This window comes from Eretmochelys imbricata, chromosome 1 (assembly GCF_965152235.1).
Source record: "Eretmochelys imbricata isolate rEreImb1 chromosome 1, rEreImb1.hap1, whole genome shotgun sequence".
NCBI lineage: Eukaryota > Metazoa > Chordata > Testudines > Cheloniidae > Eretmochelys > Eretmochelys imbricata.
Window position 1 is genome coordinate 232,409,205 of NC_135572.1, and position 14,498 is coordinate 232,423,702.

Below are 14,498 nucleotides of genomic sequence, written 5' to 3' on the forward strand. Positions count from 1 at the left end.
TTGTTACTTAAAAGTAGATTAAGCTTTCAGAAAGTAACTGCTGTTGGCCATTTCAAACCTTCACTTAGACCCAGACATGCTGCACTTCTTAAAATTCTAGAGAGTGTCATTATAAACTTAAATTTGACCTAAAATTTTAATGTTATTAAAAACAAGCCAAAGAACAAACAGAAATGTTTCCATTTAAAAAAAACAAAAACAAAAACCACCGTCACAAGACAGTTAGGGACTTAGTGAACATTTACAAAGTCAGTTTCACTTTTGTTCATGCCACTATCTAGAAAAATGTAAAAAAGTACATATAAAACACACACACACACACAGGCAAATACAGCATTTTTATAGTTCTTTCATTTTTAATACTCTAAAGGGTTTTAGTAACACAAGTAAAGATATTTGTGACAACACATGATTTTGAAGATGACACTATCCCATTACATTTAGGGTTTTTTAAAATCCTCAAAATATTTCCTGCTACAGTCACTTTCTGCAGTTAATTGGTTGTACATGGTGTTTCAGCTATTTGTTTTAAACTAATGTTGTTACTCATTGTGATGAAAATTAGATAAAACAAACTCTGCTGAAGTCTCTTTCCACACCTTTCTCCAGAAACCTTGGCTGGGGCTAAAAGCTCCTCCATCCTCCCATGGCCATCTGATTAGCATGCAGCATAGCCCGAGAGAGCTGAAGTGTGCAAACAAGACACTCTGTGGCCATGTTGCCTGCCGTATTCCCCCACTCTCCTGAGACACATCTGCCAGCATACACAATATGATCATTAACATGCAGGGATGAAATTAGACAGATCTTTCTCTCCCTTTGCCACAAATTTCCTCTTCACTGTCCCTTCACTCGTTTCATCTTTTGCATGAATGTAATGCTGAGCCTCACCTTCAAGGTTCTGAACAACATCTCTGTTTCTGTTCCCATCTCTTACTCTTAAGAGATATTTTAGTATTCTTCTGCCTTGCCACCCCTTGGGATCAAACAGTCTCCCACCTCTTGTATACAAATTACCCACCCCCTCATCATCCTGATCCCTCCATACACAGATGCCGCTTCACAATCGCCCACCTACAACAGGAATAGAAGGAAGAACTATAGCAACATATACAAGCTGCTTTCTGCGGTGGGGAGCGGGGGCACAACACACCCCTAAGGCTCCACCATCAAATGCTGTTTTCCCTTGCTATAGAAGTTGTGTCTTGTCCCCCTCACTACCCCTCTTGCTGTCAATTTGTTGCATTCCTGACACATGTATAAGCAGGGACTGTGTCATTTTAGTCTCCTGTAAAACACCATGCAAACACATATGGCTCAGTAAGACATATAATCATCCAGCTACGTATTAACAAGAGTACACAAAAATCCCTGCCACTCCTCAAACCAGCACCACCCAAATCGCCCCAGAAATCCAGACTGCACACAAGGGTTTATGCTGCTGCTGCTGCTGTCCCCTCCCGCATACCCCTGTGACTGGTGGACTGGAGCAAAGGGGTGAGAGAGATGGGGGCGGGAGGACACAGAGAGACCGACCTGAACTGCTCAGGTCATTTGGCCGGTTCTCAGCTTCTGCACTTTGCTCAGCTCCCATGGTGGCTGCGGCTGTGCTGGAGGATTCTCCCTCGGACCTCTTCGCCGCTGCAAACACCCCACCCTCTCCTCTCCTTTGGGGGAAGCAAGGGCAGCAACCTGCCCTGGAAACCAAGCACCTGCCACTGCACTGAAAGCCAACCTGCCCCCACCCCCCCCCACCCGCGGGCCCCAAACTGCTAGGGCCACGGGGCTCGGGAGCAGGGGATGCAGCGCATACACAGCAGCTCAGCCCCAACACGCAAAAGAAAGCGTCCCGCCTGCCGCAGCTGCGGCTCCTGCAACCTCCCCTGTGCGTGACTCAATGTACGGAGTCTGCGGCGCGATGCCTTCCGGGTTGCAGCAGCCGGCCGGCCAGCCAGCTCAGAGGACGTTCCTGTTCCTGGGTCAGGAGGAGGCCTGGCCCATGCAGGAGATGGGCGGAGGCAGAGCCCGGTGGCTCAGTTTTAAAGGGCCCGCTGCACTGCCTCCCAACATACAGCGGTGTTATTAACCTTACCCCGGGCTGGGTTTTGTTGGGGGGAGAGCTTACGAGCAGGAAAATAGTGATAACGAGCATCTCGCCTGCCAAAGGCGCTGAGCGAGAAAAGGGAAGGAGAAAGGGGAGAGGACTGGAAAAGGAAAATAAAGGAGCTTTTTAACCTGCTAACTAAAATGAGAAAGGAAAGACCTGGGGGAGCTGGAGTATACTGGAGTATTGCCCTGATCCTGCAGACATTTATGCATATACTTCTTGGCTCCGTGGAGCCAAGATCAAGTGTAAGTTGTTTCTCGGCCTGTTAAAGACTATGGTCAAGTGTCTTGATGGGTTTGGTCTTTTGGCCCCGAGATGAAAACCTTGTCGGTGTCTCTTGGATCGTGAAGTGCAAACATTATCTTCTAAGCTCATATCTAAGGGTTTTATACTGCCACCACCCATCACCTTACTATCTGAGCACCATCTATGTGAAATAGATTAGCGAGAACAAAGTCCCTGCTAGACTTCACAGCATCTTCCTTTGAGGGTCCTTGGGAGCGGGTTATTTGTTGGTTTATGTGGTCTGTTTGTTCATTTGGGGTCTGTTTCAGGAAGGATGAGTAGTAAAGGGTATTGGTTTTGTGACTGCCATTCTTGCTATATGGAAAGACCTTATCAAAGAGGAAGATTTTGAAATGTTTCCTAAAAATAGGAAGACTCTGGATTCATTTAATCTGGATGTTGATTCCATAGGCCTCCATGGGGTTACTCCTATGAGTAAACTTACACATGTGAGTATGCATTTACAGGATCAGAGCCTAAATCTCTCTCTCTTATGCCCCAAGCCTGGAAACACACGCTTAACTCCTAACTAGTCCCATCAATAGTAGTCAAATTAAACACATGCATAAGTGATCAGGACCTTATGATGAATTTGTTATTAGTGTGTTTCAATGAAACATTTTAAATATCATTCAGTCATCATTTTAAATTGTCCCTCATTTCTGAAAAAAGAAAAGGAGTACTTGTGGCACCTTAGAGACTAACAAATTTATTTGAGCATAAGCTTTCGTGAGCTACAGCTCACTTCATCGGATGCATTTCTGAGAGAGCAATGAATATGCCCACGTGATTTTTCAGAAAAAAACTCTTAAGAGTAGCATTAATCCATGTGCAATTTGTCAGTGAGGTGTATTTATTAATTGTTCAATGTATACAAACGTTTTTGGGGAAATCAGGTGCAAACATTTTTCTTATTTTAAAATCACTGGTGACAATGATGGGATTAGAGCCTAAATGTGTATCCTGAACATCTTAATAACTAATAAATAAATAGAAACTCACCTTCTTTTTCTGATTTTATATTTTTAATTCTTTTTGTTGACACTGTGAAATTTAGTACCCATCTCTTAAAAAACAAGTAACATCTTTCTGTGATAAATAACTAATCAGGTCCAACATGCAGGAAGCAGCACTCTATATTTATCATTGTGACAGGGCTGAGATAATAACAGCCAGATAGAAAGTTCATAGGAGGCTTAGGTTAAGCAAAATGAAAAAATCCTCTTTGAAGGTTTCAGGTTTATTGTTTTTGTATCTAGCACAATTAAAACAGCAACAAAACCCCCTCAGTGTCCCTGGACACATTCCCTTCATAAAACTTGCAAAACAGGACTATCTATAAACACAAAATAATATAAACAGACCAACTCTTCCATCTCCAGCATTCCCTGTGCTGGCTCCTAGCCAAGCCCATGCTTATCGTGAGTGTGAAGCCCAGCCTCTTTGTAAAGTTCTGAGTTTTATCTTAGCTCAGCAGCACCTAATTATTCCCCAGATGAGCATGCCTGGATCACTTCTCAGTCATAAACTGTAGGATTTGTCTACACAGCAAGTTACTGCACGGCAAGCCAGGATATGAATCTGCAGTGTGCCAGCGGACACTGCTACAGCACAATGAAAGTCCTGGTGTGCAGTTTCTGGGACTTTCATTGCACTGTCCATGTGACAGGTATGGCAATTTCCTGCAATATCCTGGACAAACCTTACTGAATTAAGTTGATGTATCATTGTCCAGGGATATCATTGATGAGGGCCAGGGATTTTATATAATTCCCAGGGAACAAGGGGGACCAGTGCTACTCCAGGAACTAAAAAGAATGACGGGGGACAGAGGGTAGGCAAGTTCATTAAGCTTATAACACCTCCAGAGAGGTACGCCCACCTGGAGAGAGGCTCACATATACTAATCAGACTGGATTCTCTGGAGACCAACAGACAAAGCAAGGATTTTTGGATAAATAGCCTGAGTTTAAACTGTTTCGGGGCCTTCTTTGTGGTCAAGCAAACCATCCAACCGGACATCTGATCCACGGGGGTCCCCAATCCTTAGGGAAGGGTTGGAAGGATTTGGCCCAGGCTGGGTGTTTGTTCTGAGCTGAAGCTGTCGTGAACTGGTGACCACAGGGAAACCCTGTATAGGGTTTGAAGACTGATGATCAGCAAGAGGTCTTGTCAGAGTGACGGGGTGATCTCTGGTAAGCTTATTAGCCTCTGTGTCAGTTCTTTGATTAGTTTTAATATGTTGTTTCTTTAATGCTTTTACCTTAAGAATAAATGTTTTTGCTTAGAAAGAGCGGTGTGGTAGATTAACTATGATAATTACACTGTTTACTGTCTTTGCAGAATAAGTAAAACAGGAATGGTTAGGCAGCCTCACTTTGCTGGAGAATAACACAGTGAAGGCAGGGAACTGTTCAGCCTTATAATACCCTAGTTAGAAGGGAGAGAGATGCAGTTTTCCTCCCAAGAAAGGCAACTGCTGGGGAGCCAGACGTCTAGAGTGGTGCTGAACCACAGAAGAGGGATACCTTGGCTTGCTGCGCAGCAACTTGCCCTGTAGACAAGCCCATAGTGTTTTTGCAATCTAATAATAATGTAACTGGTTTTACAGTGGAATCTGTAATTATGAATACAGTTTTTTTCTTAAGTAATTTTAAAGCCATATAATTCTTTGAGTGGGAAATCAAACAAACGATTGTTGGCGCAGTGCCATCCTTAGCAAAGTGATGACAATCATGAGTTCTGATCCTTCAAATACTTACCCATGTGCTTAAAAATAATCACATGTGATCTCATTGAGACTACTCATAGTGTGCAAAATTAAGCATGTGTGTAAATCTTTGGAAAATCAGGGCCTAATTAACATATGAGATAATGTAATGTAACATAACAGAGTTCAGGCAAATTCTTAAATTAGCTTGATTCAGTTTCGCACTTTTTATTTCTGTGAACTGTATAATTATTTTGTTTTTATGGTGATCATGTTATAATAACCTTATTTGGGCAGAATATTGATTTTATTATAGATGAGACCTGTACATTAATTACAGGTAACATTAAGGATCTTTTTCTGCTTAATGTTTGTGTATATATGGATAGACATATCTCTCTCTCGATAAACAGATAGTTTCCTTTAAATGTAACAGTATGGTATTTCTCCTCTCCAAAATCCTACTCCTCTCTTTTCTTTTTTAATTTTAAAAATGTGATTTTTGAGATGTGTTATCATCACTCTAAATTTCAGGCTTTTGATTTACTAAATACTAGTATATGTGTTGAATATATGAGGATTTGTACTTGAAAAAGGAAAGAAGTAATTAAAAATTTGTTCTCTGTAAGCTTTTTAAATAAAATAACCTGTGTTCATACTTTAAAATATATTAGGTGTGCAAATTATTTTGGTTTTGTATTTTGCTAATAGTTTGGAGACGAGACAATTGCTCCTCAGCATCCTTTCAACTGCTGGCTAAGATAATGCTTTTGAAAGTACATATCCCTTTTATATATCTACATATAGAATATACAGATCTGATATGTTTATTACCAAGAACCAAACAATTTAAAGGAACAAAGTCAAATATTCTCTTATGATATAGTTTTGATTTTATTTTTTCACTCTCCCTATGAGAAGTTTGAAAATAATAAAAGGCAGTAGATGTGTGAGGATATGTAAACTGTTTACTTAAATCTTTAACCGGAAGGTACCCAGGAGGGACTGTGTAAGATTACAGACAGAAGCTCTACCATGAAGCAGAGACATCTAAGAAGCAGGTATTGTTGCCAACTCAAAGCATTCAAAAATCATGAGTTGGCCCCTCCCGAAATCATATTGGCTTAAAATTATGTGACTTAAAACAAATTATGAATCTGAGGTTCTTTTTCTTTGTCTTCTAGTACTTGAGCATTTAGGGTACACTCAGGTCATGTATTCAAACATTTCTTTCACAACAACTGGCAATCTACTTGGCAGACTCAGTAAAAAGGGCAAGAATTGAACTGGCTATGGAGATTAAACTATTCTCTTGCTCCTCCAGTTCATGGTTGGGGCATGTTAGAAAGACAGCGAAGGCAAATTTCCACTTTTGTCACATATGTTGTATGTATTCCATGCATTAATACAGGAATTTAGTCTATAGGTCTCTGTGTATATATACAGATCTCTATAAAATCAGTTCTGCCTCTACTAAAATATTTTTTGCTGTCTAACCCAAATCAGTTGCATTTTATTGAATCTGCCTGGCAATAGCCAGAAGGAGCTTTGAGGAGCTGGAGTCCTGCTCGTAATCTGACCTTGACATCTTGGCCAAGTACTTTTTGTAGTAGGGACTTAAACTAAATGCACTAAAAACAGTGTCATGTTATTTCCATCTCCCCAGATAGTTAGCTGGTCAACAGCTGCAGGTCCTTGTGCAAAAGTAGAGGTCAGGATGCTCCCTGTGGGTATGTTAATGGAATATATATTTTATCATCTGTAGATGATTCACTCATTTTTGATTCAGGTCAACTAATGACTAAACCACATTTCCATCTCATGGCTATTTGACAGCCCATTTAATGTGAAATGAGTCAGCAGGTTCGATCTAACTACTACATAGGTGTCCGCATAAAAGCCCGTCGCTGGCTGTCTCAAAAAAAAAAAAAAGGACAAGGATTGAATGGGCATAGAGGATAAATTAGCCTTCCATCCATGACAAGGCATGCGGCACTTTGGTAAGGCAGCATGAGGCAGGTTGCATTGCTGCTGCCAGTGTTGCATTAATTCCATCCAAGGATCTCAAAGTGTGCTACACATATCAGGGAAGTAAGTAGCAATATCCTTATTTCATAGATGTGGAGACTGAGGTACAGAGAGGTTTACATTACTTGCTTTAAGTCCCACAGCAAGTCTCTAGCAGAAGCAAGACTAAACTGCAGATTTTCTGTTTTCCACTTTTCAGCTTTAACCATTTTAAAGGTCCAGGATGTAAAATCTGGGATTTAAACTACGTGTCAGTACCTCTTTGAACTCAAGGCTGCCTCTGAAAGGAAGACAAAATAGGGTACTGGTGAGGCAGAAATGTCTAGCAGTTTGTTAATAAAAATCCTAATGAAGAACTAAAAATTGGCCAGTCTTCTTAAGCAATGTTGCTCCTATGAAATAAAACAATTGCATGCTGTGGCATAATGTACAGGCTGTCTGCCTAGATTAGCTCATTCCTGGGATGACGGACATAGGTATGTCTGCTTCCTGTCAAAATACTTTGAAATCTTGGGGTCTTAATCACTGAGCTTCACCCTCTGTTTTGTTGATTGTACTGTAAATGTAATGGCAAGTCTACTCTGTCAGACTACAGTAAATCTACTGATGGGGGAAGGTGCAAACAAATCTGTTAGTCAGGTCTGGTCTACACTACAAAGTTAGGTTGGCTTAATTACATCACTCAGGGCTGTGAAAAATGTCATGCCCTGTGCAATGTAATTAAGATGACCTAAGCCCTGGTGTAAATACCGATGGAAGAATTCTTCCATCAACCTAGCTATTGCCTCCTGGACAAATGGATGTACTAGAGCGGTGGAAGATTCTCTTCTGTCACTGTAGTGTTGACATGACAGCACTAAAGCTGCGCCTCTGTAGCATTTCTAATGTAGTCATACCTGGAGTGTACAGATTTCAGTCCTACTCAGCTGTCACATTCTGGGGTGCAGTCCAGACCAGTGAGGGCTGTGTCACTGCCTCCCCCACAACCTTGGGTGCCTCACAGTGCTTTGCTGTTGTAGCTCCCAACCAGGGCCATTCACAAACAGCCTAACACAGTGGTTTTCAACCTTTTTTCAATTGTGGACCCCTAAACATTTTCAAATGGAGTTGCAAACCCCTTTAGAAATTTTTGAGATAGTCTGTGGTCTCCCAGGGGTCTGCAGACCACAGGTTAAAAACCATTGGCCTAACAGCATGTAGGTGTCACCCTGTGTATCTGTGTGTAATTGCAGCACTGTCCAGCAACTCTGACCTGTCAGCAGCACTCCAGCCACACTCTGGCTTCCACCAGCCTTGGTTACAGCTTGCAAGAAGATGACCCCAACATACTCCGAGTCCCAAATTTTCCCAAAAACATGTGTTCTGCACTTCCCTGCCCTCTCCTGGACAGTTCAGATATTAAAGGTCCGTTGCTCCTGAATGGGTCAATATTCAACAGTTTGCTGCTTTAATTGGAATTACCAAACTGTTCAGTTTAAACACAACACTGAATTAGTTTAGATTAAAAAAATAAAACAAATGTATTTAACTACAAAGAGAGAGATTTTAAGTGAGTACAAGTATAAGGTATTAAAGTCTGAAGTGATTACAAGAAAAATAAAGATGAAACGCTTCCTAATAGCTAAAACTTAACAAGCTAGACTTGGTTCAAGGTAAAATCCTTACCATGGGTTCCCAGCAACATGGCTGACCAAATTCTCACGTCAGGATCTCCCTCAAAGTCAAAGGGCTGGTTCCTTTGTCTCCTTAGATGAAAGAGAGAGAGAGAGAGAGAGAGATAACCTAGGGTGTTTTACCCCTCACTTTTATAGTCCAGTCACCCATTTAAATGCATTTTCCTGAGGGTTACCCCTACATAAAGTTTGTTCCAGCTGTGAGGATGGAGACATGGAGTCTCATGGTGAAAGAGGTTCCATGTTGTTGTTTGCTAAAATGCAGATTGATCTGTTCCTGCCCCCGTTCTTTGCAAAAGAATGGTCACTTGACCAGTGATTGCCAATCAGCTTTGACACCTGGCTAGAGGCGTCGGCTTGTCCTTTGTCTTTGAGAAACCAGTTCCCCGTTCCCCAGACTTGTCTGGTAAACACATTGTACTCATAATTTCAGTTTATGTTCATAACTCTGAATATGCATTTTGTACATACATTACACAAGAATACCGACGATCAGTGTGTTGTTAGTTTTTAAATGATATCGCACGAGGCAGATGTTGCACATATTGTGTATGGAAAGAATACAGAGATGCTTGGGGGTCACACCAGCAGGTTGCATTTGCCCCACTGACCAATTAGCAGCCAGCTCACAAAGCAAGGTTTGCTCTAATTCTGGGCCAAATCCTGTCGTGTCTACGAGGTGCCCAGTGTCTTAAACTCCCATTGCATTACATACCTTGCAGGATTGAGCCCTTAGGCCCTTTTCCTGCAAGCTGGTCTGAGGAAGAGGGTGGGCCACATGAGTGGGGCTCTGTTTGCCACAGGATTCTGCCTATGTACAGCAGTTTTCAAGAGCAGGGCCCTTACCAAGCAGTAAACTGTGTAGGTAACACGCGTTAATGAGGACAAAACTTACACTCCTCCTGGGCTTCTTCAGGGTGCTAGAGCTCTCCTAAAAAAAAAGGGGAGGGGAAGAAATCATTCCATATGGAAAACATTAATAGTGTCTGCACTGAGGCCATTCAAAATAGGTTGTCTACAGTTAGAATCCTATGTCCACATATAGGCACCTAAATAAGGCCCCAGTCCTGCAAACACTTATGCTTGCACTTAGCTGTCCTATGATTTCCCTGGGACTACTCCTGGTGCTAAAGTTAAGCACATGTGTAAGTGTTAATAGGATCAGGACCTTACGCTCTGATCCTGCAACCTGCTTTTCACAGGCAAAGGGGTCCAGCCGCACCGAGAAGTTTGCATAATGAGGGCTTCTGTGACATGGGGAACTGCTGCATGTGAGCATCTTTGAAAGCCATGCCATGGGGATTTAGTGATATCACCCTGTATCCGTCTTGTCTATCTAGATTGTAATCTCTTTGGCACGGAGACTGTCTACTATTCTGTGGTTGTACAGTAACTAGCACAATGAGGCCCCACTCTTGGTTGGCCTGTACACTCTACCATAATAAAGATGATTATTAATAGTAATAAAAAACACTGACATTTTTATATGATCATCATGATCATTCTAATATATATATGTATGTATGTATGTTCTCAATACCATTTCCAACTAGTGCTGCTCAGTTCACCCCTCTTTTACATTGGTCAATGTGGCATTCAGTTGAATGGATAAAATTCAGAATAACTTGTTTGATTTTTCTTTGTTATTTTCAAAGGTAGGGCACAGCATCTAGCTTTCAACAAGGGGAACCAAGAGGGCCCAGGGAATTATAGATCCATCAGCCTAACTTTGATACCCTGGAGAGATACTGTAATAAATTATTAAACAATCAGTTTGTAAGCACCCAGAGGATAATAGGGTTCTAAGGAATAGCCAGTATGGAGTTGTCAAGAATAAATCACGCCGAACCAGCCTACTACACTTAGGAAAGAGAAACCAACTACAAAATGAGGAATGACCAGCCAAATGATAGCACTGCTGAAAAGTATCTGGGCGGAATAGTGGATCAGAAATTGAATATGAGTCAACAATGTGATACAGTTGGGAAAAAAGCTAATATTCTGTCACGCTATCTGGAGTGGTTCACGACCATGAATGCCAAGCTCAGGGTAGACAGTCAAAAGCAGGACATACATCTCAAACTGGTTGTATGTTCTGTAATTCGATTTCACCAACCCAGTAACAAATGTGAACTCCTGAAGTACTATAACAATCGTGCCATGGATTCACAGACAGTCCCCCTGGACATTCCCGTCTATCTTGCCACCCAAATGAGCTGGATTTAGTTTATAGTGGTTCCCACATATCAAAGATCACAAAAGATTCAGGTTGCTTCCAGTTGCAAGAGACCAGTCACTTACCCTAGGTCAATTTGTACCTCATATCTCACACCAAAGAGAATGCTTGTAGCCAGTCCTATAGTAAACTAACTAAGAATATATTAACTAGGAAAAAGAAATGAGAGAATTATTTAAAGGTTAAAGGAGGCAACATATATATATATATATATATATAAATGAGTTACAGTCTGTGGTTCCAAAAGATGACAGAACTGTAGTATTAATTTGTCAGCACTGAATGTCTTTTAGGGCCAACCGTTGACCCTGGGGATCTCTGCTTCTATTTCATAGCTCCAGCCCTGTGAGAGTCCAAACAGCAAAGAGATCAAAAATTTTCATGTCAGCTGTCTTTATTTTCTTCTTCCAGAATTCAAGCTGATGGGACCAGCTTCCTTGTACGTAGCACCTTCATGGGTGTGAGAGGGGTGTCAACCCAGTCTTTATATTGTGATGTTTCACAATGGCCCACTTAGTATTGATAGTCCTTGATGGGCAAGGGAACCACTTCCCCTGCCTTGGTTCACAAGTTAAGAGCAGGCATTTTTACAGTTATAAAGCAAAACTTACATATTACCTTATGGCAGCAGTTCTCAAACTTTGGGTCGGGACCTCAAAGTGCTGTTTTCATAGGGTTGCCAGGGCTGGCATAAGGCTTGCTGGAGCCAGGGGCCGAAGCCAAAGCCTGAGCCCCACTGCCTGCCTGTTACAGGCCCTCCCACCCAAAGTTGAAGCCCTTTGGCTTTGGCCCCCTGATAGCCCCGGTGGGGGCTTGGGTGGGCTAAGGCTTCAGTCCCCGCTCCTGGGGTCATGTAGTAATTTTTGTCGTCAGAAGGGGCGTTGTGGTACAATGAAGTTTGAGAACCCCTGCCTTATTGGATACAGACATTACAAGTAAGATTAATGTATGCAGCAATTTACAAGCATTTTACAGAGTCTAAACACTAAACACATGTTTATAAGTCAAACCCCTATCTTGAACAATACTAACATATAGGTGAGCGCGTCTGGTTTCCAGCTATGAATTTATCAATGCTCGCTGACACCTACAGCCTTGACAAGAGCTGGCAGCATGTCTACCAGTGTCACACATTCTAGGGTGTCAACAGGAATGTTATTTGTAAGACATGAGGTAATTGCCCTGCTCTACTTGGCACTGGAGAGGTCTCAGCTGGAGTGCTATGTCCAATTCTGAGAGGCACACTTTAGAAAAGATGTGCATAAATTGCAGTGAGTCCAGAGGAGAACAATGGTGATGAAAAGTTTAGAAAATGTGACCTATGAGGAAAGGTTAAAAACACCTGGGCATATTAATCTTGGGAACAGAAGACTGATAGGACAACCTGATAATGTCCAAGAATTTTAAAAGAGCTGGCTGAGGGGCTCAGAGACCGTTAATGTTTATTTTCAATAAGTCTTGGAACACCAGGGAAGTTCTAGAAGATTAGAAGAAAGCTAATATTGTGCCAATATTTTGAAAGGGTAGACAGGATGATCTGAGTTATTATAGGCCTGCAAGTCTGACATCAATTGCAGGCAACATAATGGATCAGTTGTTATGGGACTTGATTAATAAAGCCTTATAGGAGGGTAATATAATTAATGCCAATCAACATAGGTTTGTGTCTAACTAACTTGATACCTTTTTTGATGAGATTACACGTTTGGTTGATAAAGATAATAATGTTGATGTTATATACTTTTGTAAGGCATTTGGCTTGGTACCACCTGACATTCTGATTAAAAATCTAGAAATATATAAAATGAACATGGCACACATTAAATGTGTCAAAATCTGGCTAACTGATATGTCTCAAAATTTAATTATAAATGAGAAATCATCACAGAATGGGTATATTTCTACTGGGGTCCTGCAGGGGTCCGTTCTTGGTCCTACAGTAGTTAATATTTTTATTAATGACCTGGAGGAAAACAAAAAAATTATCAATGATAAAGTTTGCAAGGGACACAAAAACTGGGAGAGTGGTAAATAACAAGGAAGACAGGTCACTGATACAGAGGGATCTGGATTGCTTGGTAAACTGGGCATAAGCAAACAACGTGCTTTTTAATATGGTTAAACATAAATTATACATCTAGGAACAAAAAATGTAGGCCACACTTTTAGATGATGGGAGACTCTATCCAGAGAGGCAGTGACTCTGAAAAAGATATGGGGTTCTGGTGAATAATCAGCTGAACATGAGCTCCCAGTGTGACGCTGTGGCCAAAAGAGCTAATGCAATCCTTAAATAGGGGAATCTCAAGTAGGAATAGAGTGGTCCCTTCAGGCCCTATATTTCTATGATTCCATGATAACTTTACACCTTTTGTATTGCCCCTCATCTGCATTTGTGAGAGAGATAATTAGAGCAAATTATAACTTGACTGACCTGTGTTGGCATTTAAGTGTCAGGAAGAATTTTCTCTGTTTTTGGAAGGAGGACATTTTTCTTTTTGTCTTATTTGGGAAGTTCAGTGGTTTATGGATCCGGATGTGGTGGCAGATCAGATAGTGTGTAATGACCAATGTTTGTTTTACACTCCTGACAACACAGGTGCCTTCAGCCCATCTAGCAAAGGTGAGAGAGGGATAGAGGCCCTGATCCTGCAAACATATGACTCAGCATTGCCAAGTCTCTGGAGTTTCTAGATATTTGGTATTTTTCTGAAAGACCCAGATCCTGGAGTTATAGGTGCTGGAACTATGGGTGCTGCTGCATCCCCTGACTTAAAATGGTTTCCATCACATACAGGGTTTACCATTTGGTTCAATGGCTCTCATCAGTCCCCCCACTATACAAATTGTTCCAGCACCTCTGCCTGGAGTCATGTTATTAGGTAAGATTGTCAGCTTTCAAGGGTGGGGGGAGAGAGTAAGTTTTTAACTCCCATGGTTGCAGAGAAAAGCTGGAAGATGTGAACCCTGAAGGCTCAAAACCAGGAGGCAAATAAAAAGACCCCAGAAACGGTTGCTGTTTAAAAAATACACAAATCCCATTCTTATGCCAATCATTTGGAGCCTCATTCAGGATTTGCGAGCAGGGGACTGAGGAGTAGCCCCATTGGGATCAAGAAGACTAGACACTGGAGTCGAGCAGCGCATGAGTTTGCTTTCAAGCGTCCGGGATCACACAGACCTCAAAGTCACACAGCTCAGCCCTCCCCTGCCCGCAGCAGCTCTGCCTCCTCCCTCCCGGACCCGGAGGCGCCTGAAAGCAAAGCTCCTTCCTGCGGCTGCGGCTGCGGCAGCCTCCCTGGGCAGCGCTGCCCCCTGCGCGGGACGTCTCTTGCCGGTAAGGCTGTCTGGAGAGAGCCGCGCGAGGGGGGCTCTCAGCAGCGGCTACTCCTTGGGGGCAGGAGCGAGAGATCCGGGGGGCAGCCAGGTCCTGTTGGCCAGGCTCCGTCCACTGGGGAG

At 42.2% G+C, this 14,498-nt stretch overlaps 1 protein-coding gene across 1 annotated transcript in view; it reads right to left on the bottom strand.

Annotated features, from left to right (window-relative positions):
• Window positions 1–1,951, bottom strand: part of BORCS5 (BLOC-1 related complex subunit 5) — a 125,569-nt gene extending 123,618 nt beyond the window's left edge. Inside the window, exon 1 of the mRNA XM_077825382.1 lies at window positions 1,537–1,951. Within this exon, the coding sequence (XP_077681508.1) occupies window positions 1,537–1,594 (58 nt within the window). The 5' untranslated portion in view covers window positions 1,595–1,951. The remainder of the gene's footprint in view (window positions 1–1,536) is intronic.
• Between the last annotated feature and the right edge of the window lie 12,547 nt (window positions 1,952–14,498).